This window comes from Suncus etruscus, chromosome 5 (assembly GCF_024139225.1).
Source record: "Suncus etruscus isolate mSunEtr1 chromosome 5, mSunEtr1.pri.cur, whole genome shotgun sequence".
NCBI classification, from domain to species: domain Eukaryota; kingdom Metazoa; phylum Chordata; class Mammalia; order Eulipotyphla; family Soricidae; genus Suncus; species Suncus etruscus.
Window position 1 is genome coordinate 72,791,531 of NC_064852.1, and position 26,939 is coordinate 72,818,469.

General features: G+C 38.9%; 1 protein-coding gene across 1 annotated transcript in view; it reads left to right on the plus strand.

Moving 5' to 3' along the window:
- The first annotated feature begins 23,237 nt into the window (after positions 1-23,237).
- The window catches only part of GPD2 (glycerol-3-phosphate dehydrogenase 2), a 115,097-nt gene continuing 111,395 nt past the window's right edge, over positions 23,238-26,939 (plus strand). The window contains exon 1 of the mRNA XM_049773107.1: positions 23,238-23,349. Within this exon, the coding sequence (XP_049629064.1) occupies positions 23,248-23,349 (102 nt within the window). The 5' untranslated portion in view covers positions 23,238-23,247. The remainder of the gene's footprint in view (positions 23,350-26,939) is intronic.

Sequence of the window (26,939 nt, forward strand, 5' to 3'; positions counted from 1 at the left end):
AATACATGGAAATTCACCACATATTTCACTTCGCATAGTGCTTTTCTTTTGTAAAATATAAGTTGCGTTTAGTATATTTTCTCTGCCTTTATAACTATGGAAGCACATTTTTTTAAATAAAGTGAGAGATGCATGCCGGAGAAAATCGGTAATGTTAGTCAAAGTGGAATATAAATTTAATTGGTCTAATTTTTTTTGAGTGACTTTTACTCCTTTAAACTAATCTAGTGATTTTACTCACCACTTGCCACTGTTTTATGTTGAATTATAATCATTAACTTTTTCAGTTAAACACCCTAAGAAATACAAATACCAAATGAGGGTTTCTGCTCATATTTAAATGTGATTGCCTGGGCAGTTTTCAGTTCTGACTATATAGTAGCAAGAGTGTCAAGCAGGGCCTTCTGGAATTTTGCTTAAGATGTGCATTTCCAGCCAAGTTTCTTTCAACCTTGGTTTTCTTGATTCTACATGAACTGATTAATTATACTAAGATATAATGTAGATCAGACATGAGCAATATGAATCCAGTTAGAGGAGAGGGGGAGGGTACATGTAAAGGGTGAAATGAGGTGGTGTGAGTGAGTCATTCCTTAATGTAGATAAGTAAGAAATAGTGGTAAGAGTGGGGCAAAGGTGGATTGAGAGATGGTGGAGTTCATGGGAAGTAGTGGTTTGTGGCTCTGTAAATGTTTGTGGAACATGGTAGACTGCTGGACAGTGGGATGCACGCTCTAAATGAATGTCTAGGCTAGACCTGTTTGGTCACTTTAAAATTTTTGAGCCTTGTTCTCAATTCTTGCTCTAATAGTAACCAAAATTATGATATATATATATTTTAACATTTATTTTTGAGTCTTCCAAGCAGTGCTCAGAATGTTTTATGTCTACTCAGCCCATTGCTACTCTGATCCAGCAGTATTGGGATCACTAGAGCTCATAGCAGTGGTACTTTATGCAACATGTGGTACTGGCAATTAAACCCAAGCATGTGCTCCAACCCTTTGACTCCCCTATCCTCTTTTTTTTTTTCCCCCTCTTTATTTCTTTAAAGTAAAAAAAAAATGTACACATAGAATTGAATACTTGATGGCATGCTATTTTTATATTCATTTTTTTCTTCTAAATAAAATGGTGTTTAGCATTTGTGAGAGAGCCAGAAAACAATTTTTTCTCTGAACTAAAAATAAATAACACCAAGAAGTATTCTGAATAGAGGACAAAAAGCCACTTTGTGGGCCAAAGTTGTCCCAGTGACTTGGGTTAACTCAGGCCACAAACCTTTGATCAAGCTTCTTACAGGGAATGCTTCAAATTCGCCAACTCCAGTGCTAGAGATAGACGTATAAACATTGGACTCCACGTGATTAAAGCCTGATCTAAAGTGAAAGAGTCGGCTGTCTTCCCTGACCTCTGTAACAGGTAACCTGTGGCCAGGGTTCATCTGTTAGGTGCTGGGCTTTGTTGGGTATTTCTGATAGAATGTTCCACAAACATTGGTACCCATTCTGTTTGAGAGAATTTTGTTTTGGGATGAAATACTAGAGAAATGACAGGAGAGCTGCCTACTGTTCTTTTCCAGGGAATGCGTTGGGATTCATTCCCAGCACGTGTGTCTTTAAACTTGCTGAGTGAGAACTGAATGCTGCTTTGGCTAAACCAGGACCACTGCCTTGTGTAGACTGGCAGACTTTTGTTCTTTCCTAACCTGCCTTTGACCTATCAAGGCAGTACTGCAAATGTGGGAGCCTGGTGCTTAGGATTGTTATACATTGGCAATTGGAGTTGATAACAGATGTATTTTTATATTTTACTATCTCACTTTCAAAGTATCCGGTGAATAAATGGGGCTTTTATGGAAGGAAAGACAGTTCACAGTCATACAGCTAGAAAGTGACCAAGTTGGAATTCAGTCCTGAGTATCTGTATGACCTCTATACCAACTGCCTTTTGCAGAGTGTCCTATTGACTAGGCAATGGTGTTATTTGAACACGCCAAGGACAGCACCCTATGACCAGAGTGATCTGAGCTATGCTGAGCTATGTTTCTGCATGCAAGCACCAAATTGCTACAGGGCTGGGAAAGGCAAATGCCCTGCCACTGTTCTATTGCTCTGGCCCCTGGAGATTCTGTGCTTATGGAGTTGAATTCTTAGGAGTACCTGATTCCATTTATTTTTTTCTTTTGGTTTTTGGTCACACTGGGCAGCTCAGGGGTTACTCCTGGTTCTATGTTCAGAAGTTGCTCCTGCTAGGCTCCTGTGACCATAGGGATGCCGGGATTCGAATCACCGTCCTTCTGAATGCAAGGCAAATGCCCTATCTCCATGCTATCTCTCTGGCCCTTCCATTATGTTTTTTGAACAGTTTTTTTTGTCAATGATTTGATCAGTTGAGATTTATGAATTTGTGTTAAACTTTGAGTTTTTGAGAGGCTGTAAAGTGAATAACTTACTATTTAAGACTATTGTAGCTATTTCTAAACATTCCTAATTGAATTGAAGCCTATAACTTAATTGTGTTCAAGGCAAAATTATATTTGATAGGGTAGAGACTTAATTCTTCAACCCAAGGTGGATAGTTCTTTTGATTGATTTTCCAAGATTCCTAATAAGTTGCAAATGCAAAATATCCCATTCCCTTCTTTTACTCAAGTTCATATAAAGTGAGAAAAGTTGTGTTAACAGGAAAAAATTACTTAAGCAATGGTCATATAAGAGGTTTGCTTAAACATCTGCTCTCTATTTGCATACAGTTCTTTATAGTTCTGTAATCTTCTCGTGTATACATAGATTTTTTTTTTCTTATAAGAATTGTACATGTTTGGGGGCCAGAGTGATAGCACAGCGGTAGGACATTTGCCTTGCATGCGGCTGAGAAAAAAAACACAACAAAAGAATTATACAGGGCCCGGAGAGATAGCACAGTGGTGTTTGCCTTGCAAGCAGCCGATCCAGGACCTAAGGTGATTGGTTCGAATCCCAGTGTCCCATATGGTCCCCCGTGCCTGCCAGGAGCTATTTCTGAGCAGACATCCAGGAGTAACTCCTGAGCACTGCTGGGTGTGGCCCCCCCCAAAAAAAAGAAAAAAAAAAGAATTATACATGCTATTAATTACTTAATTTATTGAGTCAAAATAATTTACAAAATTATTTATAGTTGAATTTCAGGCATATAGTGTTCTAGCACCAATCACATCACCAGTGTCAACTTCTCTCTACTGATGTTTAGCCCCTGTTTCCCTCCTACAATCATATATATGTTTATATATATATTTTTATCTATAATATGTTTATATATATCTATTTTTAATCTATATTTATCTACTGATGTTTAGCCCCAGTTTTCCTCCTACAACCATATATATATGGTATATGGTATATATATATATATTATATGGTGTATATATATATATATATATACATATACACACACCAGCAGCACTCAGGGGTTACTCCTGGCTCTATGCTCAGAAATCACCCCCGGCAAGCTCAGGGGATGCCGGGATTTGAACCACTGGCCTTCTGCATGCACGGCAAACGCTCTACCTCCACGTTATCTCTCCGGCCCTCCACCGCCATACTTTTATGGTTTTTGGTTTTCAGGCCATACCAAACGCCATTCGCGTTATTCCTGGCTCTGCACTCAGAAATTGCTCCTCTCAGGCTTAGCATGCTGGGGATTGAACCTGGTCCATCCAGGGTCGGCCGCATGCAAGGTAGACACCCTACTGCTGTGCTATCGCTCCGGCCCCTATAGGCACATTTTAATTTTTTTATTTTTGGACCACATCCAGTGATGCTCAGGGGTTACTCCTGGCTATGCGCTCCGAAAACGCTTCTGGTTTGGGGGATTATATGGAATGTGGGGGGATCGAACTGTGGTCCGTCCTAGGTCAGACACTGCAAGGCAAACAAATGCCTTACTGCTGCACCACTGCTCTGGCCTCTATAGTCATATTTTAAATTTTGGTTATTGTAGTTTGGATCTCATGCTTTCAGCCTTGTTGCTTTTATGGTTCACATATATATTTGACAACACCTCTACATATTAATATGTCTGTGGCCCCTGTCAATTACCTTCTGTCCACATCTAATTGCTTCCCACTTTCAGTCTTTCCTTTCCTATTCTCAGTTCTATCATTTAAGTTCTAGGGTGATCTAGGTAACCCCCGTTTGATACCTTGCTTTTTCTTGCTCTATTAGTCTATATACCACAGATTTTAGAAATTAAAAAAGAATGCAAGATAAAAATAAAAATTAATTATAACCCTATCATTCAAAAAGGAGATTTCTTTTTTAACTTGCTGGTTGTGTGTTTTTCTACAGGCCTTCTGTGTATGTACATGGATGGCATATGCATATGAACTGTAAAGCAAATACAGATGCTGTTACAGCACATTTGTTCTCTATTAATTTTCTATTTTCCCCTTGTCCCGTGCATTCAGCATGTTATTAACCCAGAAAAAAGTCTTAAAATATTCCAAATGTACAACTTTTTTATATTTTATTTTTTTTATTATGAGATCAAAGATGCAAAGAAAGAGGACAAGGTAAAGTTACAGTGGGAAGACAGTCACCCATAAACAGAATTCTTTGAAGAAATTTCCTTGCTGACACCTTAATTTTGAGAGCATTAAAAAAAAGAAAACAAAACCCATGCACAATTACTTTGTCCCTCAAGTCCCCAGATTGTAGTCAAATGTACAACTGTTGTTTTTTTTTTTGTTTTGTTTTTTTTTTGTGGTTTTTGGGTCACACCCGGCAGTACTCAGGGGTTATTCCTGGCTTCACGTTCAGAAATAGCTCCTGGCAGGCACGGGGCACCATATGGGACGACGGGATTTGAACCGATGACCTCCTGCACGAAAGGCAAACGCCTTACCTCCATGCTATCTCTCCGGCCCCACAACTGTTTTTCTTAAATGTAAAACTTACTTAAGGTAAATGTAAAACTTACTTAAGGTAAGTCCCCAGATTGTAGTCAAATGTACAACTGTTTTTCTTAAATGTAAAACTTACTTAAGGTAAGGTCTATTTCTAGACCTTTTTGTAATTCTTTACTATAATTATAGTCGGCATAAAAGTGTGGGATTTTCAAATCAAAGGTAAGAGGATGTTGATGATGGTTACTGAGGCATGGTACATGACCTACCTCCATTGTCCATTTTAGTGAAAAATGTCAGGAGAAGTTGAAAAGGTGCCAGGTTCTGGGATTTAGCAGTACCAGGAAAAAGGACATATACAGACAATATCATCTTTTATGTGAGAAACCTGGAATTCAGAGAAGTCAGTTGGCTTTGGACAGACTGGGATTGCTCTGGAGTGTGAGTTGAGTAGCTGACTGCTCCAGATTCAAGTGAAAATAAACCACGCTGCTGGCACCTGCCAAACTAATGACGAGGGTAGGCACAAGTGCACTGGGTGAGGTCATGTCTAAAGGTCACTGTGTGTTGATATTGGAACCTGGAATTTTTACAGGAGTCCTCTTAGAAATGCTGTTTTGTAAGACACTTGACATCTTGACTGCTTCAAGGAAAGAACAGAAGCCCAAGTTTTTGGAGTACTGTTTTTGGATTAACTTTGAGTTTCACTTAACATTGTAAAATTAATGTTTGAGAAGAGGCTGTTGAGTATAAACTGCTAATGTGTTCTGCTGATTTCCATCCACTATGTGATTTGACTGACAACAGAGTGAACCTAGCCCACTGGGGTCTGGTGAATTACATCCACTCAGCTAAAGAGTGTCTTGAGCTGGAATTAAAATGCATAACCCTTTAGTTTGCAGTGTGATGCCAACACTTTGGCAATTGACTTTTGCTCTTCAGTCTCCAACAGGGGGAAAATCATGAAATAAAATGGGGAGAGGCCAGCCAACCTCAGGACTCAAAACCATAAATACAAATAACTGTAATTAATCATATGCAGTCTCTCTTGCCTATTAAATCTGTACTTAGCGAATCAGTAAGCTTCACATAGCTCTTCAGCTTCTCAGCCTGTGGTTGAGAATGTTCTGCTGCCCCTGCTTGTTGAAATGTGACCCAGGGTTCTTTTCCAATATGGAAATCAGTTTCCCAAATCAGTTCAAGGTATAAATTGGAGTGGGAGGGGGGAATAGGGAGAGAGTCATCTGCAAACAGCCCTAGACTGGGGGAGTACAAATATAAAAAAGACTTCTGTTATTGGCATTTGAGAGACTGTTGCAGTTGACATTCTGTTCTTTATTACCAATTTGTTAGACTGAATAGGATGGAACAGTTTTTCAAGTGTGTAAATTCAATAGTTATTTATATTCAATATTATCCCTGAAGATTTTGTTTTCCCATTGTGGAGTACTGGTTTTGATTGTGTTTGCATTTTAAACATTTTCTCATGTGACTTGTTAACTCTTCTCTTATTTTGTTCTTTCCCCTTCAATTCTTTATGAACATGATTAATGTGTCTTTAAGAAAGAGTAACTTGGGACCAGATCATAGCACATCAGGTAGGGCATTTGCCTTGTACACTGTCAGCTGACTCTGGTTCCATCCCTGGTGTCCCATGTTGTTCCTTGAGGAGTCCGCTAGGAGAGTCATTTCTGAGAGCAGAGCCAGGAGTAACCCTTGAGTGCTACTGGGTGTGACCCAAAAACCAACCAAAAAACCTGAAAAACCAAAAAAAGTTCACAAGAGTAACTTTATTATTACTTTAGAAGGCATTCTGTAGGCTGTAGAGTTAATCTTCCTTCATTCTTTTTCCTTTCTTCATATAAATCCTAAATCCATTGATTTTTTTTTAACCCCTTTCTTTGTCTTGCCAGTTCTCAATTATATCTCAACAACTTTGAGAAGAAAAATAAAAAAATACAAATAGGAAGGTAATTATGGAAAGCACTTTCTTGGCCGTGAGTTTCTGACATCTTGTAATTTCTTGCTAGAGAAGGATATTTTGTTCTAATGAACTCTGCCTAGGCTCCTGAATGAAGTCTGGTTATTTGAAAAACCAAACCGCAATTTGAAGCTCACAAGTTGCAATTGTCATTTGTGTCTTCTGTTGTATTGGAAAATTGGGCAATGGGCTGAAAATTGAAAATGAGGTCAATAATCAATCATGCCAATGGATGAAGCGTCCGCAAGACTTCCAGGCTGGTGACTAGAATTATAGCAGGAGGGTAAGGCCTCATTCCCAGCTCCACAGAAACAGAAACTCATTAGTTTCTCCTTCCGAGCCACTGTGGTATATATATCTGTTGTATGTATCTGACTCTCTTTATCTGGCTATTCATCAATGTCTGTTACCCTGTCCTTTAATAAACTTGTGAACGAACATCTCTAAGTATTTCCCTGTGAATTCTGTGAGCTGCTTTAGCAAATGAGTTGAACCAGAGTAGGGAACCTTTGCTATGTAGTCAAGTAACAGAAGTTGTGACTTTGCTACATTCATTGCTGCTGAGGGCAGCCAGGTGGGTCCAAGTCAAACTGTGGGAGTTTATCCTCTCTCCTGGAACAGTGTCAGCATTCATTTAACTTCTAATTCACCCAGCTGGTATTATAGAGTTGTGCTTGGTGTATGTGTGGGGAAACCTCCACTTATTTGGTGACTTAAGTGTAGGGTTTGTTTATAAGTAGTGTTTATGTGTGTAGGAAAGGAGACTCGGACAAAGTACACAGTAGGGAAGAACTGGCATTTCCTTATATGAAAGGAGGAGAAATGGTTTTGGTCCTTTATACATGCTTCACTTTTCTTTATTCAGAATAATTGCACAGTAATTTTAATCAATGAAAATAATTTAACTTTAGTATATGCTTATACATATATACTTTAACTTAAATAGTGATTTTTTGTTTTATTTATTTTTTTTGTTTTTTTTGGCCACACCCAGTGACGCTCAGGGCTTACTCCTGGCTATGTGCTCAGACATCGCTCCTGGTTTGGGGGACCATCTGGGATGCCGGGAGATTGAACTGCGTGGTCCAATCCGTCCCTAGGTCAGCAGCGTGCAAGGCAAACACACTACTGCTGCACTATCCCTCTGCCCGAGACTGAGTGATTTAATACAAGAAAAAAATAGGAATAATGAGAGAATAGCTAAAATATTCTTTTTTTTTTTTTTGGGTTTTTGGGCCACACCCGGTAACGCTCAGGGATTACTCCTGGCTATGCGCTCAGAAGTCGCTTCTGGCTTGGGGGACCATATGGGACACCGGGGGATCGAACCGCGGTCCGTCCAAGGCTAGCGCAGGCAAGGCAGGCACCTTACCTTCAGCGCCACCGCCCGGCCCCCATATTCTTTTTTTTTTTCTGTTAGTTTTTTGAACCACACCGTGTCTATATCTGGCTTTTTTTCTTGGGGATTACTCCTGAGATACTACATAGAGGATACCCAGGATGGATCAGCCATATGCAGGGCCCTGCCTATTACATTAGTTTTCTGGCCCCTTTCCTATTTCTCTTATCAAAACTGATTTTTTTGTACATCCAGCAGTGCTCAGGGATTACTCCTGGTGCACTTGGGTCATTCCTGGTGGTCGGTGGTCCATATGGGAGGCTGGGAACCTGGGCCATATGAGATGTTCATGGATCGAACCTGGGTTTGCAAGGCAAACAACCTATTCACTGTGCTTTTACTCTGGCCCCAGATTTGTAGTTTTGATATGCAAAATCTATTGAAACAGTGTGTCCTATCCTTCAGATTTTATGATTTTAAACAAAAATATAATACCTGTCTAGGATGATAAAACATATATTACTCTCAGTTTTAAAATAAATTGTAGTAGAAAACAAGTTCACTTGCATGAATTAACCATACTTTATGATTTTTATAGCAATTCTATGAAAAGCAAATACAATAGAGATGATTCCATTGTGAATTGCACTATGATAATTTGCATTTAATGAATATAAATCTATTATTAGCTAGATGGGTTTTATTGATTTCTTGTAAATCTACAGTGAATCTCATGAAAATAAGGGTAAGGGTCAAATATGTACTGTGGTTTAAGAATTATAATTTAGAAATGGCTAGTTGAAAACATAAATTTATAATATGGAAATTACTTTGCAATCTTATTTCCAAATCTTGGCTTATGTTATTAATGACACCTAGAGTCTGAACATGTATTTTAAGGCTAAGCTTGCAGTCCTTTCTGATGATTTTATTTTATTTCATTTTTCATGGAATAAATACTTTTATCTGTTATGACATTGCATATTCAAACAAAAACTATCTCAACAGGTCAATTTGAGATTTTTAAAAAATTTAAAAAAGCAGGGATTTTAAACTGATTTCACTTTAAATTGTGACCTTGCTTTTCTCCTTTTTCCTTTTTGTGCCTTTTGCTTACATTTCTTGAACTCTGGCTTGATCCCCTGGAGTAACCTCCCCACTCTCTTTGCCAACACCTCTTTCCATCAAGCTTTCAGGCTCTTGGCCTCTTTTGAGCTAAGAAATGATCTTGGCCTAACCTCTTTCCCAGTTATTTTGCTGTCTTATTCTTGCTCCTGAATGGATCCAACTGACCTAAAGGTGCCCCAGGGAAACCTGTAAGAAGCTTGTCCCAAGCACTTCTGGCATGAAGATCTGTGAGCCTCTACAAAGAGTGTTTTGTGTTTTATTTTGCTTCCTGATCTTGATTCTCATTGTCCTTATTAAAACACTTCCTTTGTTAGGGTTTTTTTTTTTTCCATCTTTGGGTTGGGCCTTTCTTACTTTGTACTTCCTGGGGAAATAAATTTGAAATAGAGCATGCTGTAGGACAAAAATTAAGATATATGGCATCCGAGGATCCCTGACATTTCTAACAATTCTCTTTGCCTTAACTTAATTCTTTCTTATTTTTTAATTAATAGCTTTATTTAAGCACCATGATTATAAACATATTTGTAGCTGAGTTCCAGTTATAAAAATGAACACCTTCGGGGCAGGGTGGTGGTGCTAGAGGTAAGGTGTCTGCCTTGCCTGCGCTAGCCTTGGACGGACCGCGGTTTGATCCCCCGGCATCCCATATGGTCCCCTAAGTCAGGAGCGACTTCTGAGCGCATAGCCAGGAGTAACCCCTGAGCGTCATCGGGTGTGGCCCAAAAAGCAAAAAAAAAAAAAAAAAAAAAAGAACACCTTCCCATCACCAGTGAAGCATTCCCACCACCAATGCCCCCCATCTACTTCCTCCCCCACCCCCTGCCTGTATTTGAGATAGATATTCTATTTCTCTTACTCACTACCATTGTCATGATAGTAGTCAGTATAGTTATTTCTCTAACTGAACTCACCACTCTTTGTGGTAAGCTTTATATCATGGGCAGGTCGTTCCAGCCCTCATCTTTCTCTATTGTTTCTGGGTATTATTACAATAATGTTTTTTATTTTCCTTAAATCCCAGAGATGAGTGAGACTATTCTGTGCATATCTCTCTCCCTCTGACTTATTTCACTCAGCATGAAATTTTCCTATACATGGATGGACATTTTCTTTTTTAGACACTGGTTTTAGATACTGTTAATGTGGACTTTTGTGTGTAACACATTCCAGCACCGCAACCTCCACCAGTGTCTGCCCTCCCCCACTCACCTTTCCAGTGCCAAGCTTCCTACTAAAGACCATTCAGACTTTCTTTTTTCTTGTTTCTTTTAGCCACACCCAGGGGTGTTTTGTGGTTACCCCAGGCTCTGTGTTCTGGGATCGTTCCTGCTTGTGGCAGTACTCAAGGGACCAAATGGCATGCTGGGAATCGAACCGAGGTCAGCTGCGTGAGAGGCAAAGCTCTACCTGCTGTGCTATTGCTCTGGCCCCCTAGTTCTTAATTTCTGTTATTCCCATACTATGTTTTTTTTTATATCCTATGTATGATAGAGATCAGTCTATGACTTTCTTTTTCCTTCTGACTTCTTTCTAGATCATCTCTGTAGCAGCACATTGCATGATTTCATCTTTACTTGATTTTTTTTTTTTTTTTTTTTTTTGGTTTTTGGGTCACACCCTGCAGTGCTCAGGGGTTACTCCTGACTCCACGCTCAGAAATCGCTCCTGGCAGGCTCAGGGACCATATGGGATGCCGGGATTCGAACCACCGTCCTTCTGCGTCTAAGGCAAATGCCTTCCCGCTGTGCTATCTCTCTGGCTCCGATTTCATATTTTCTTATTGCCAAGTAGTATCCCTTTGTATAGTTGTATCATAATTTTTTAAATACATTCATCTGTTTCTTTTATTTTATTTCATCTTGTTTTATCATACTTTTTGCTATGACATTAGGAAAATATTTTTATACATCTTTATAGCTTATAGTATATACATTTTTAATTGATGGAGGAAGGGGTTGGAGCCTCATCTAGTGGTGTTCAGGGCCTATTCTTGACTGATAATCCTTAACAGGAGTGACCCAAGTGTTGCTCAGGGGACCACATGTGGTGCTGGGAATCTAATCATGGTTGATTGAAATGTTCTTTTGTAAGACAAGTGCCCTACCTCCTATACACTCCAGCTTCTCAGTGTATATATTTTTGACAGAAGTTTGTTGTCATTATTACTGCTTCTGACTTACATACACCCAAAATAGAGGAAGAACTGGAAAGAAATATTAAAGATACAAGTGTTGCTTCTCAGTGTATATATTTTTGACAGAAGTTTGTTGTCATTATTACTGCTTCTGACTTACATACACCCAAAATAGAGGAAGAACTGGAAAGAAATATTAAAGATACAAGTGTTGCTTCTCATTTTTGATGCCCTCAGTTTTCTACTGTGATCTTTTGTAGATGGACTTGATCTATTTTATATACAGACTTCTCTTTAAAATTTTTTTTAAAAAGAAATACAGTTAGGGACCTGTGACATAGTACAGTGGGTAAAGTGCTTGCCTTGCGTGCAGCTGACCTGTATTTAATCTTTGGCATCTCATTTGGTCCCCATGAACTCCACTAGGAGTGATAATTGAGCAAGATTTGGTGTGCCCACTCAGCCTCAATCATTCCACAGTTTCCTACCCCTATCCCCTTCATATATATATATGGCATGGCATGGCATGGCATGGCAGTGTTCTCACATGTGGTGATCACACACTTGTTAGTTGCCTGGCTCAGGGGTTGCACACTTTGTTGCAATACTTGTATGCTTTTCTAGTTGTGGTGTTTGCATACTTTAGTTGTGGTCCTTGGTGATCGCATAATCTTGTCTGTAGAGGTGTGGCTCAGAGTACACATTGGTTGTAGGGCTGGTGCTCTTAATGGCAGTGCCTCTGGGATTGCTCTTAGTGTGTCCAGGCTCCAAGTTCTTCTTCTTTTTTTTTTTTTGGGCCACACTCGGTGATGCTCAGCACAGGGGTTACTCCTAGCTATACACTCAGAAATTGCTCCTGGCTTGGGGGACCATATGGGACACTGGGGAATCAAACCATGGCCTGTCCTAGGTTAGCGCATGCAAGGCTAATGCCCTACTTCTTGTGCCACCGCTCCAGCCCCAAGGCTCCAAGTTCTTAAGGCAAGCATTTTGTCATGCTGAACCACACTGAGTTTTTACAAGGTTTAAATTGTTAAAAAAAGAATTTAAGTCAGCCAAAGAAGAGGCAGTTCATTTAAAGTTTATGCACCAAGAATTCTTTTCTATCCCATGAGAATAGTCTACTGTGTTTCTCTCATGTTAACTATTTTATTTGTTATGTCTCATATCTTTCAAAAAGTACAGTGGAGTACTGGTGTTTCTGTAGGTATCATAGGGTGTATATATATGGTGTCTCTGGAGGATGCAGTTGCAGATAGAGAGATAATTATCCCCACCATAAAGCAGGTAAACTTTGAGAAAGAGAAGGTATTACATGGTGTGCTTAGATTTACTTGAATACGGAAGCACTTCATCAGCTTATTATTCATGTGATTGAACTGTGAGTAATTTTTTTATGGGGAAGTGTACAAAGTATATCTCTACTTTTCTCTTTTTATTTTTTTCTCTTTTTCTTTCCCTTTCTTTTTTTCTTCTTTGAAAAAATTTTCAAAGATGTGCTCAAGACTTATTCATTGCTCTGTGCTCAGGAATCTTTAACTGTGGTGCTTAAGGGACCATATATGGTATTGGGGATTAAATCTGGGTCAGCTGAGTTCAAGGCAAGTAAGTGCCCTATTCATTGTATTATAGCTCTCTTCCCTACAAAAGCATTTTTTTTATCAATTGAGGAAAAAAAAAGATTTAATTTTATTGCTGTGGACTTGCTATCAACTTCCATGCTTATACATTTCTTCTGAAGTTTTACGTACTTATTTTGTAAGAATCATGCACCTTGGGGTCAGAACAGTGACACAAGTGGTAGGGCATTTGCTTTGCTATGTGCTAACCTAGGATAGACTGCAGTTCATCCCCGGTGTCCCATATGGTCCCCCAAGCCAGGAGTGATTTCTGAGTGTATAGCCAGGAGCAACCCCTACGTGTCACCGGGTGTGGCCCCAAAAACAAAAATAACGAAAAACAAACAAAACAAAAGAATCATGTACCTTTCTCCTAAACTCAATTGCATTTCTGTGGAGGTAGCTCTTGAGGTGTGGCCCTGTATTGTACCTTCAATGGGGTTGACAGCATATTATAATTGAGGAGGTTAGTTAAATAGGCAGTTTTTCAGAGAACTAGATGGCAGTTTTCTGAGCTTTTAGCCAGGAGTAGCCCCTGGGCATCAAACGAATGTGGCCCAAAAAAGCCAAAAAATAAAAAGATTTTTGAATTTTCTTCCCCCACTCCCAGAAGAACACAAACACATGCACACTAATACACACAGCACTCTTGTAAGGAATGAGAACATTAGTTCAGTTCTGTTCTGATGTGAGACTCAACCATGAGAAGCTCTTTAAAAAACAAAGCTTGGGGATCAATGGAGAACATAAGAATTGGAAATGTAATATCTGTTCCCATGCAAACCCAGAGGAGAGAATTCCTGTAATAGTGAAGCTCCTGCAACCCACAGCCCTATCCGCAGAGGAATGAAGAGTTCATTTGCATGGATTTTAATTTATGCTAAATTGAGTGAGATGATAGAAAAGGATGTTTGGGCATTTCATTCAGGAAATTCAAGGGCCAGGTACTTTTCTCTGGAATGAATTTGCTTGTGATGGTTACATAGGGGAGTGGTTAAAATTTTCAAATGTGATTTTAACTGAGTGTAATCTTGCCTCTGAGTAGGAAGAGGTGAAAATAGTGAGTACTATATCCTACTATAGTAAGATTTTAGTGAATGTTCTTATGGAAACCATTCTTTGAGCCAGAGAAATGGTAAGGTTGAATAGAAGTATGAGTGTGCAAACTCAGAAGTGGCAGAACAACTTCGGTTTGCTAATAGCATATAGGTTATATTGTGCAGCAGATTTATCTGTTAATAATAGGCAGATTTCCCCAAACCTTGAATTTGAATATGATTGCTCTTGTGAATTGGAGTCCTGCATATTAGTCTTTTTGCGCGGATCACTAAGTGAATATTCTGTCAAGATTTCAAATTTTCTCTTAATTTTAATCAGAGACCTTAAGCCTACTACTTGTCTCTCTAAATCTTAATGTTTTATTGGGGCCCCAATCACCCTGGCTACCCTTATTGTGGTCCATCTCTTCCTGACCCCTTTACTAGGTTGGCAATCCTGTCTTATTTTTCTGAGTTCTGCCATTTGGTCTTCATTGTTCCCTTAAACAGTCTCATCATTAAATACAAGGACAGTGCCATTGTCTGTACTTATTCAATCTTAACTATAAGCTTTAACACAGAAGTCTACTGAACACTTCATAAGAGCATTATGCTTCCTTTAGATGTAGTCTCAATGCTCTATTACCAACAGAATACCAAAGAAATATATTTTTTATGTACTATTAGCTTTTACCCCAGACTTCTTTCACAACCTTTTTCTATACTTCCAATCAATCAAAGTAGGTCAGTAGTTTTATGTATTCTGAATGTTACTTTCTCTGTCTCTGTCTTTGTCTCTATCTCTCTGTGTCTCTCTGTCTCTGTCTCTGTCACTCTGTCTGTCTGTCTCTCTCTCTCTCTGTGAAGGAGCTATCAAGTGGTGCTCTGGAGGCAAAGGGACCCCACCCCATGATTCCTGGCTACCTAGTCTAGAGGTACAGTGCTAAGGAGCCACCCTGGTGATATTTGGAGGGCCATACAGTGATGGACTCCTATGTGCAAAACAAGTACTTCCAGTCCTTTGAGCCTTCTCCCCAGTTGCTGATAAGAACTTTCTAATTTCTACTCTAAGCAGTGTTCTAATATACAATATATTTTTTTTCTGATCTTTCAGTTTGCTTTCAAAGGTTTTGTTTTCCATTTTTTGTTTTAATATATTTTAGTTTTTGTTTCAATTATTTTTGCAATATAGTATTTTCATCTATAGTAGTTATGGCATATATATGGATATATATATATATATATATATATATATATATATAATGTGCTCAGAATTTATTCTGATTATCTCCTTCTTGGAAATGTATCTCTTTTAGCCACCTTTATCTCTTTGTCTCTGGTTCTTGTACACCCTGCAATTTTCATGTTTTCTCTATCTATGACTTTGTTTCTTGTTTTTGGTTCCACATATCAAATATTTAAAAAAAATTCTTATTGAGAAATTGTGATTTACGATACTGTTAATGATCCATTCATTCAGATATCATTCATAGGGCTGGAGCAAATAGCACAGCAGATAGGGCATTTGTCTTGCATGTGGCCAACCCAGGTTTGATCCTCTGCATCCCAGATGGTTCCCTGAGCCTGTCAAGAGCAATTTCTGAACACAGAGCCAGAAGTAACCCCTGAGTGCCTCTGGTTATGGCCCAAAAAAACAAAAAAACAAAAAAAAACAAAAAAAAAAGGAAAAAGAAATCCTACACCATATCTACCACTAGGGTACCTGCTTCTCTTCACCTAAGCTCAAATGTTCCTCCCATTTTACACTTCACACAAAACTAAGTACTGTCCAGTTCCACACAGTAGTTGTTTTATTTTGCTTGACCTATTTTACTTGAATAATACCCTAAAAATTGTGTTTTATTTCAAACGTTAGGATTTCTTTCTTTTTTTAAAAACACCACAAAGAGTGGTGAGTGCAGTTAGAGAAATAAGTACACTAACAACTATTATGACATTGATAATGAGTGAGAGAAGTAGAATACAGGCAGGGGGTGGGGAGGAGGAAGATGGGGGGCATTAGTGGTTGGAATATTGCTTGGTGAAGGGGGTATTCTTTTTTACCCCACCCCTCAAAGGGGGGGTGTGTTCTCTTTGAAACCCAACTACAAACATGTTTGTAATCATGGTGCTTAAATAAAGATATTATTTAAAAAAAGTCCACTAAGCCACAGGTTTATTAGCACTCCTGGCACATACTGGCCAATATATTCTTTATTTCCTGTTTTCCTTTCTAATTTTTATTATAATACCATTGTTTACCAAGTTGTTCACAATGCAGTCATTTCAGGCATTATATGTCAAACACCAATCCCACCACTAGTATAACTATTCCTTCAGAAGTACTCCAATCACCCACCCACCAACATAGCTTGCCTCCATGCAGGTACAAACAAATTTACTTTAAATTGCTTGTTACAATGCAAAGGCAACTGGAATGACCAAATCTTAGATCAGTACAGAACAATTTGAAATGATTGTTATATCTCTCCATGTTGCTACTAAAATCAGTGCTAAAATTTTTTTCTGAGCTGTGTAGTTGGTGTTAGTTGATCCTTCTGTACTACTGTTTATGTTCCTGAGATGTGTAGATTACAATGTACTTTTTTCATCAGATCTCCTGTGATACTTCTATGCTGACACCAGAATTTTTTTTTTTTTTTTTGGTTCTTGGGTCACACCTGGCAGCGCTCAGGGGTGACTCCTGGCTCTACACTCAGAAATCACTCCTGGCAGGCTCGGGGGACCATAAGGGATGCTGAGATTTGAACCAATGACCTTCTGCATCCAAGGCAAATGCCTTACCTCCATGCCATCTCTCCGGCCCCCACACCAGAAGATTTTTTATAAATTTATAAATGTATCAGGATTTATAAATCTGAGACAAATTAGTTGGCTAAGGAGTTTGAAAAGGCTAAGTCATGGAGCTGGGCCCTTTTTGGTTTTCAGGGTGTTGGGGATGGTGTTGTGCTGTTGTATGTTTGTGCAGAAAGGTTAAACAGCACCTCTCCTTTCTGAGAATGCCATAGAGGTATCAGCCCAGATCGAACTACTTCAGAATTATTGTTGGCCATATTTTCTTCTCAGGATTTCTTTCTTACATAAAATTTTATTATGCATAACACTCATACAAAACCTACATTTTATTTATCCAGTAAACATGGAGTTTCAAATAGTATTTGCAAGTGGGGACTAGGGAGATAGTTTGGGTGAGAGATTCTGCCTTATATAAGCTCAGGTCCCAAGTTTTTGTTTGTTTGTTTGTTTTTCCTTTTGAGTCACACAAGGAAGTGCCACTCAGTGGCTTCTCCTGGCTCTGCTGTCAGAAATTGATTCTGCCATTCTGGCAAGCCCAGGAAGGGGGATCATATGGGATGTGGGGATCAAACCTGGGTCTCTACAGGTTGGCCGCATGCAAAGCTAACACCCTACTGCTGTGCTATCACTCCAGACGATCAGAACCCCACGTTTTGTCTTTATAACCACACCATAGAGCCTCAACCTCAACATCTAGTGTAGCTCTGAAGATTCCCAAAGATCTGCCTGATATGGCTCAGATAGTTCCCAGCATAATTGCATCACCAGGAACCAACATTGAACCTGGCCTGGCTGAATATTGCTGAGTGGCTCCCAAGTTCTCTCTGTATTGCTCAAGAGGCTGCAGTAAATACAAATAAAAATCATTCATTGATCATGGGGATGTAGGTATCATTTTGAATTAGTGGTTTTATTTCCCTTTTTTATTTTGGTTTTGTTTTATTTTGAGGACACACCCAACCTGGCTCTGTGCTCAGAAATTCCTCCTAGCAGGCTGGCGGACCATATCGGTTGCAGGGGATCAGATCTGTGTTCGTCCTGGGTCAGCCACATGCAAAGCAAATGTGCTACTGCTGCGCTACCACTCTGGCGCCTGGCTTTATTTCCTTTGAATATCCAAATGTATAATTGTTGGAGCATATGATAATATTTATTATACTATTACTATTTTTGAGCTTCCTCCATAATTTTATGTTGTGGCTATACAAGTTTACATTTCCACCAAAAGTATGTAAAGGCTCCCCTTTACATTCTTTTCAATGTGTCATTTTCTTCTTGAGCTGCAATCTCATGATTTTGATATATGTTTCCCTAGTGGTTTTTGGGTATAAAGCTGGTTTTATGACCTGTTGACCATTTCTACATTGTCTTTGAAAAGGTATTATTTACCCCACTGTTTTTTTTTGTGGTGTAAGGGATACAACACTGGGTCTCATACATAAGGCAAATGCCCTACCACTGCGCTATCAATCTGGTCCCTACAACAAGGAAAGTACACTTTCCTGCTAAGCTAGTTCTAAGCTTCAAGACTTTTTCCCAACATTAAAACATATGTTTGACATTCTCTGGCAGTAGATTTTCTATTGGAAATTCAACTCAGTGCCTTAGAGGAAGTCTAATGCAAAGGGACTGTACGCTGTAGATTAGTGTTTGAGACTGATGTCTTCTTAGGGAATGATAGAAAATATCTGTGAATTTTGGGGAGATGTTGCCTTTTAAGACAGTTAGAACAGGGTCTGGAGAGATAGCATAGAGGTAATGCGTTCGCCTTGCATGCAGGTCAGTAGTTCAAATCTCAGCATCTCATATGGTCCCCCGAGCCTGCCAGGAGTGATTTTTGAGCATAAAGCCAGGAAGAACCCCTGAGCATTGCCGGGCGTAACCCCCCCCCAAAAAAAACAAAACAAAACAAAACAAAAAAAGACAGAACAGAATTACTCAGGAGTAATTAGGAGTTAGGAGACTAGATTAGGTGGTGTTTTTCTTTTCTTTTTTTTAACTTTATTTTTTATTTATTAATTGATTCTTGGGCTACACCAAGCAGTGCTCAGGGGTTACTTTTGGCTCTGCATTTAGAAATCACCCCTGGCTGGCTGAGGGGACATATGGGATGTCAGGAATCAAACAGGTCCCTCTGGATCTGCCGCATGCATGGCAAACACTGTGCTCTCCAGCCCCAAGGTGGTGGTTTTTTTTTTTTTTTTTTTTTTTTTTTGGTTTTTTTTGGGTCACACCCGTTGACGCTCAGGGGTTACTCCTGGCTATGTGCTCAGAAGTTGCTCCTGGCTTGGGGGACCATATGGGACACCGGGGGATCGAACCGCGGTCCGTCCAAGGCTAGCGCAGGCAAGGCAGGCACCTTACCTCTTGCGCCACCGCCCGGCCCAAGGTGGTGGTTTTTAACACTGACTGATATCAAGTAATTCTCTACTTCTTGTGAACCATACCTGCCTATTTTTTAAATTAAATTTTTGTTTTGACTAATATATATGTATATATATAAATTAAAGTAACTATTCAAGTAGAAATTACTATCATATTAATAAGGGTATTTGGGAGGTGATTGATTATCTTATTAGAAACAAGTAAAGTTGATTGCTAATGTACTTTTTCTTTTTATTACCTGCCACTGACTTATTTATCACAGCTTGTAAAAGGTATGTTTTGAAGGGATCTGAATATAGTAGAAATAATGTAAAACTAATTTTTTTGTTTTGTTATTGGGCCACAACCTGGTGGCAATCAGGGTATACTCCTGGCTCTGTATTCAGAATTTACTCCAGGTATATTTGGGAGACCGAATGGGATGCCAAGGACCAAACCCTGGTTGGCCACATGCAAGGCACACACCATATCTGCTGTGCTATCAGTCCAGCCCCCTTAAACTGTTTTGTATAATTATAAATATATATAACTGTTTTTTTTGTTTGTTTGTTTTTGTTTTTTTTTTGTTTTTTTGGGCCACACCCGGCAGTGCTCAGGGCTTACTCCTGGCTGTCTGCTCAGAAATAGCTCCTGGTAGGCATGGGGGACCATATGGGACACTGGGATTTGAACCAACCACCTTTGGTCCTGGATCGGCTGCTTACAAGGCAAACACTGCTGTGCTATCTCTCCGGGCCCTATATAACTGTTTCGTGTATATATATATATACTCTGTGTATATACTCTTGGCTCTGCGCTCAGAAATCGTTCCTGGCAGGCTTGGGGGACCATATGGGATGCTGGGATTCGAACCACCATCCTTCTGCATGCAAGGCAAATGCCCTACCTCCATGATATCTCTCTGGCTCATTGCTTTTATATATATATATATATATATTTTTTTTTTTTTGGTTTTTGGGCCACACCCTGTGACGCTCAGGGGTTACTCCTGGCTATGCGCTCAGAAGTTGCTCCTGGCTTCTTGGGGGACCATATGGGACGCCGGGGGATCGAACCGCGGTCCGTCCTAGGCTAGCGCAGGCAAGACAGGCACCTTACCTCCAGCGCCACCGCCCGGCCCCTGCTTTTATATTTTTATATATTTTTATTTTTTAATATTTTTCCAAAAATTTCTTATAGTCAGTATTATTTCTAATTTTGAAGAATAATATTCATTTACGCTTTCCCCCTCTCCTATTGGCTCATTAAAAACTCTAAAAGTATCCCCCTTAGCAAATTATTTTTGCCACACCCAGTGGTGCCCAGGGTTTACTTGACTACCTTAGGGATCACTCCTGGTGGGGTTTGGGGCGATCATATGAGGAATTAGGGATTAAGTCTGGATTGACTTGGTGCAAGGCAAGCAATCTACCAGCTGTACTATCAGTATGTATCCCCCATCCTCTAGTAAGTTTTGATTTAAGACAACTCATACTGGAACAAAGTAATAACATATATAGGAAAATCATGGGTTCTTTCAATTGGAAAAATTAGCTCCAGGCTGAGGAAACACCTCTGGCACTTTCATTGACTGTGTTATATTGTATTACAATTTTTAGCTCATTTTATAGGTTTCTCATATGTTGTTGCATGTTATTCATTATTAGGTCATCAGTGAGATCTAGAAGGCAGAATCAGTAATACTAAGCTAAAAACCATTCAGCCACAATACTCAAATTTAAACACTCACAAACTGCTGTCTATATGGGGTGCTTGGCATATACATTACAGCCTAATTCTCTGACCCTAATTGTGAGGGGAACCCAATTAGTCTGACACTGTAATACTTTCTCTGCTCCCGTATAAATGTGAACATTTATAATAATACTAGAAATGGTGTGGGTAAGCCATGACAAATGCCTTCCAACTTGGTTGAGATAAAATTTCACTGTCAGAACAACCTTGAACAGATATTTTACATAGGATTGACTGAAAGAGGAATGGAAGGTCCAAAACAAATGTTTGTAATAACTTGGGAAAAGGGATGGATAGTTGATGTAGAGAGTGAATGGTCAGTATTACAGCAGCAGATATTGTAGACATCTTGAAATATGTTTCTGGTGAGACTTTTACTCTGCTGAATGGGGGAATCAAACAACTGAAGGTTTTGGAGAATGGTTCAGATGACTGGGATCTCCTCAGTCTACTGTCCAAAAACAGTGAATCTTAGAATTTAGAAATTTATCAGAGGAAATAGATCAAAAGGAAAATAAAATCTTAACAAACGTAGTATTGAATTTATAGTATTTTAAAATGAATTTTCTGAAGAATCAGAGTTATAGACTATGTTGACTGATTTTGGATCATTGTATTGTTAGATTTTATCTACATATGGTGTGAACTCATATATATATGTGTGTGTAGTATATATATGCTATATATACTACACACATATATAAAGCACTTATATATATATATGAAATTGGGGACCATTGGAGTGTTGGGGATTAACTCCAGGTTGGATCCAGGCTATACTATAATTCTTAGTACCTGGACTTAACTATTTTTACTAGTATAATTTTACTTTGTGATATCATATGTTCTTTAGTGCTTGGCACTAATATGGAACTCATATTAAATACATTTTTGTACTTGTACATACTAAGGTTTTTTTTTTTTTTTTTGGTTTCTGGGTCAAACCCGGCAGTGCTCAGGGGTTACTCCTGGCTCTATGCTCAGAAATCACTCCTGAAGGCTCAGGGGACCATATGGAATGCTGGGATTTGAACCATCGTCCTTCTTGTCTAAGGCAAACGCCCTACCGCTGTGCCCCGTACTTTTTTCTCTATAGAGTAGGAAGTGTGTTGTTCAGGCAAATCAGAACTCCACCCATTCAGGAGAATGGAATGGTAGTATCCAGGAAGATGTGGGTGTACCAGTTGTTGTAGTGAATGAAATTTCTAGGTGTGTCATATTGCTCAATATCAGCTGTAAGATAATTATCTTTCTTTCCTTTTTTTTTTTTTTTTTTTTTTTTTTTGGTTTTCTTTAACATGTAAACACTGCTAAATTTTTCGGTAGAATTTTAATTTTTATACTACTTTTATTTTTTTCTGGTTTCTGAAAAAAAAACTTGTCAGGAAACCTTTAAAATTTCCACCAGTTTAATAGTGGAAATAACTTTTAGCAAGTGTGAAAAAAGTCAAGAGCTAACTAAGACAGTGCAAAGCTTTATTTGGAAAATACAGTGAATATGAAAGAGTGCTTGATCTGCATGAATCCCCATGAAACTGGTGGAATACAGTTCTGGTTAGAAGAAAAACAAATGAAAAATTTAAAAATGAAAGCTATTAGAGCACTGCTAAGCCTGTCACATAGTGACAGGATCAAGCATGGTTTTCTTTGACTTTTTCAGTAGAGTCTACTATTTTAGGCATGGAAACTTAGTGTGCTGCCTTTGGCTTTAGTGAGAACTTCATTAGGAATGGGAAGCAACAGCATTGTACTGATAGTGGAATTAAAAACTTGCTCAAGAACCTGAGTCAGTTCATTGTCACTTTGAGCCACACAAGACTTCTAAGAGTTTCTTTGTGGTGGGGATTAGCAGTTGAAAAAATTTGCAAGTTCAGCATGCAGTTTGGTCACATTCTTGTTGACTTCATACTGTTTGTATATCTCATTTTCTCTTAATTTGCCATTCGTTTAAAATTCTTTGTAAGCTAACTTTTGTGTGGTTAATTCCTGTCTAGGTGTTTTTTTTTTTAGTGTATTACTTTGAATTGTGACATGCTAACTAACATGCTAGTAACTTCCTTGGTCTATGTTTTCTACTTACCATAGTGTTATGTTCTCTATAGTCTCTTTATTATTGGTATTGTTATGTGGTAAAAATTCCAATTAACATTTCTGTTTCCTTTTCTTTTTCTTTATAGGCTAAGAAATGGCATTTCAAAAGGCAGTGAAAGGGTCTATTCTTGTTGGAGGAGGTGCTCTTGCAACTGTTCTTGGCCTCTCTCAGTTTGCTCATTATAGAAGGAAGCAAGTAAGTAATTGCATATGTATTGATTATCATATAAAACTTAAATCTATGGGACATTTGTATGTTGGTACTTTTTGTTTTGAAATTGTAATCTTAGCTTCATCTGAAAATACAAGTTCAGAATATTGCCAAAGTGATCCTTAAGAGTTATGCATTTTGCTGTTTTGAAATAACTTTATCAGAAAGCATTATATTATTTAGCCTTTATTTTGGCACTTTGGTTTTCAAAGACTACTTCATTTGGAAGTGCCAGGATTTGTTCATTCAAGCTTTCCTCATCTAAATCGTCTAAGTGTCTGGACACCTTCTGTGTTCCTGCCAAAAGTTTGTCTTGTGAGAAGGCAGCAACTGAAGAAGGAAACGGAAAAGAAAGAGCTTACACAAAGGACTCAACTCTGAATCCTGGTTTTGTTTCTTAAGGGTTTAGTTATTTATGCAGTATTTCCTTATATTGGGTGTAGTTTTGAAATAAGGGGAAGGCATGACGGTGAGAGTAGTATAAAATTTACACATAATTTAGTTTATATTTTATTCTCATTTTATTTTTTCCTTTTGTACTGAGCCTTCCTGTAAGTTAGAAATTGATGCAGGAAATAATTCTGGTGAATAATGTCCAGGATTGAAATGCTGGTAATTCCTGCTGTGATCAGTCTTCTGTTCCCTCTTCCTCATGTCATCAGGACATTTTGTGCTACCAGCTGGGTGGTGTATTCTCCATTCAAGACATGAAAGTAAAGGAATTTCGGAAACTATTTTCTGGATTATCTGACCATCGTTTTTTACATTTCTTTGAGAAACTTTATAGTATGGTCTGTCTTGAAATTGTTCTTTTTTTCTCTTTTTTTGCCATGTTGCTTGGAACAAACATTGTTTGGAGTCCCATGCCCCTAATGAGAAATGACTCCTTTAAAAATGCATTTTTAAGATTTGCTTACAGTTTAAAAAGATTTTTTTTTTTTTTTTTTGGTTTTTCGGGCCACACCCGTTTGATGCTCAGGGGTTACTCCTGGCTAAGCCCTCAGGAATTGCCCCTGGCTTGGGGGGACCACATGGGACGCCAGGGGGATCGAACTGTGGTCCTTCCTTGGCTAGCACTTGCAAGGCAGGCACCTTATTTCTAGCACCACCTCGCTGGCCCCTTAAAAAGATAGTAATTATTTTTCCTTTTAAAGCCAGTCAAATTGAGCAGTGGGGGGATTATATACCAATTTTTGTGATACTAATGTTAATAAATTCTGATAAACCACTGCCATTGGAGCAGCCAATAATTTTTAAAAGTTTAAAAAGATTTGGGCCCGGAGAGATAGCACAGCAGCGTTTGCCGTGCAAGCAGTCGATCCAGGACCAAAGGTGGTTGGTTCGAATCCCGGTGTTCCATATGGTCCCCCGTGCCTGCCAGGAGCTATTTCTGAGCAGACAGCCAGGAGTAGCTTCTGAGCAATGCCGGGTGTGGCCCCCAACCCCCCCCCCAAAAAAAAAAAAAGTTTAAAAAGATTTTTTTTTTTTTTTTGGTTTTTGAGTCATACCCGGTAGCGCGAAGGGGTTACTCCTGGTTCTATGCTCAGAAATCACTCCTGGCAGGCTCAGGGACCATATGGAATACTGGGATTCGAACCACCCACCTTCTGCATGCACGGCAAATGCCTTATTTCCATGCTATCTCTCCGGCCCCTAAAAAGATTTTTTTAAGATGTGTGTTTTCTAGTGCTTCTTAAGACTACATTGAATTAGTTATAGATTTCTTAAAATTTTTTTTGTTTTTGTTTTTGGGGTCATATCCTTTACTGGTCAGGGCCTATTTTTTTGCTTGGTTCTAAGAGATATTTCCACAGTACTCAGGGGACCATACAGTACAGTACAGGTGGTTGAACCCAGGATTCTAGCATACAAAAAGTGTGCTCTAGATCTTTAAAATATATCCCAGGCCACAATCGTTTTTGTTCTTAACTTTGAGTACATTATATACATTGCAGGTGTTCACTTGCTCTTGGAACTCACCTTCACCTCGGGCATATTGCACTATTTCTTTTGAAGTGTGGAACATGTGTGAAAAGATATTACTTATGCTGAGATTTCAGAAGGACACTATGCTTGAGACATGGACTTTATGGATTAGATTATTCTTGGCATTTTTATCTGTGCTATTTGAAAAAGCCAATGCCAAAGGACCTGAAGTTTAATATATATTGTTGCAAATTTGTATGTCTGGTTCATGTCTGTTAACTACATTTAGCATGTTCTACCTCAAACTTTCCAACTTTACTTTAGACTAAGTAAACCTGGTTAACACATACATATTATCTTTCTTTAATAGTTGATCTCACAGAAGAGAGTAAATAGATAACTCTGTTCTCAATTTAGGTTAGAGTGAATTTTATTTAGAAAAGTCAAGGCAAAAAAAAGAAAAAGAAAAAGAGAGAGGGCTTGTGGCCAGAGCAAGCCTCTCTGTCACAGAGGGTAGGGCGCTTGCCTTGCATCCTGATGGCTTGGCTTAATCCCTGGCATTCCATATGGTACCCGAGGTTGCTAGGAGTAACACTTGAGCATCACCGGTGTACCTTCACAAAAAAAAGGGGGTGCTCATGGCTTCTGGGATGTTATGCTCATTATTTTCTCCATAATTAGACATCCTTACCATCCTAACAGCAAAGTGAAGTAGATAAAAGCAGTTTTAAGTCACTTATAATTTTAATCTGACAAGTTCTTTTGAGAAAAATCATCATAGGCATATTCCATCAGTGAACTGCATAAGATATGCAACCACATGTGTGTGTTTGAGTGGTGATTTCTGTCCCTTTAAGCCACTTTCATGAGCATTATTTTGGGGTAGCAGGTGGGATGTAGCCATAGGGATTGGCAAAAAAAAAAAAAAAGAATGGATGGGGGGAGAGGATGGTGGTGGGGGAATAACTCATTTGAGCCATTGACATAAAATGACCCCAGGCCTCAGCTGTCCTCTTTCAGAAAGTATCTGCCAATCAGAGTCATTCTGGGCAAAAACATTTTCTTGACTCAATAGTCAAGAACAATCTGCCTCTTGATACCCATTATTTGGCAACATTTTGTGGAAGCTGTGGGCTTAATTGTGACTAGCCATGCTCCATTTTTTCTGAAGACTGATTCTTAACATATTGGCTTGTACAGATATATTTATTGTGTTTTTATATTTTTGTAACTTTCTAAGAGTCATTTTGGTGTTCAGCAGACCTTTTGGTTTTAGCTGGTTTTGCAAGCCGGTGTTTCTGGTGCATGAGAAAACTGGCTGTGATTTCAAGTTCAGGCACGCTCTGCGGGCATTCCTGCACTCTCAGCTCTGTCTCCCTGGCCCTTACTTTTGCTCATTTGATATTTGCAGTACGGAACTTCCTTCCTAAAATACAGCAGGGGTTGTATTCTCATACCAACGGTCTGGGTCTGGTTTTAGTAACTGCTGAAATGTCAAAAGTTCTTTTGGGTAGACGGAAACATGACTCAAAAGGACTGAAGTACACATTATGCATGCAGTAGCCCTGGGTTCTGTTCCTGTCACAGTATAGTTCTCTGAGCACTACCAGAGTGGCAGTGCTCCTCCCCAAGAAATAAAAACACATTGG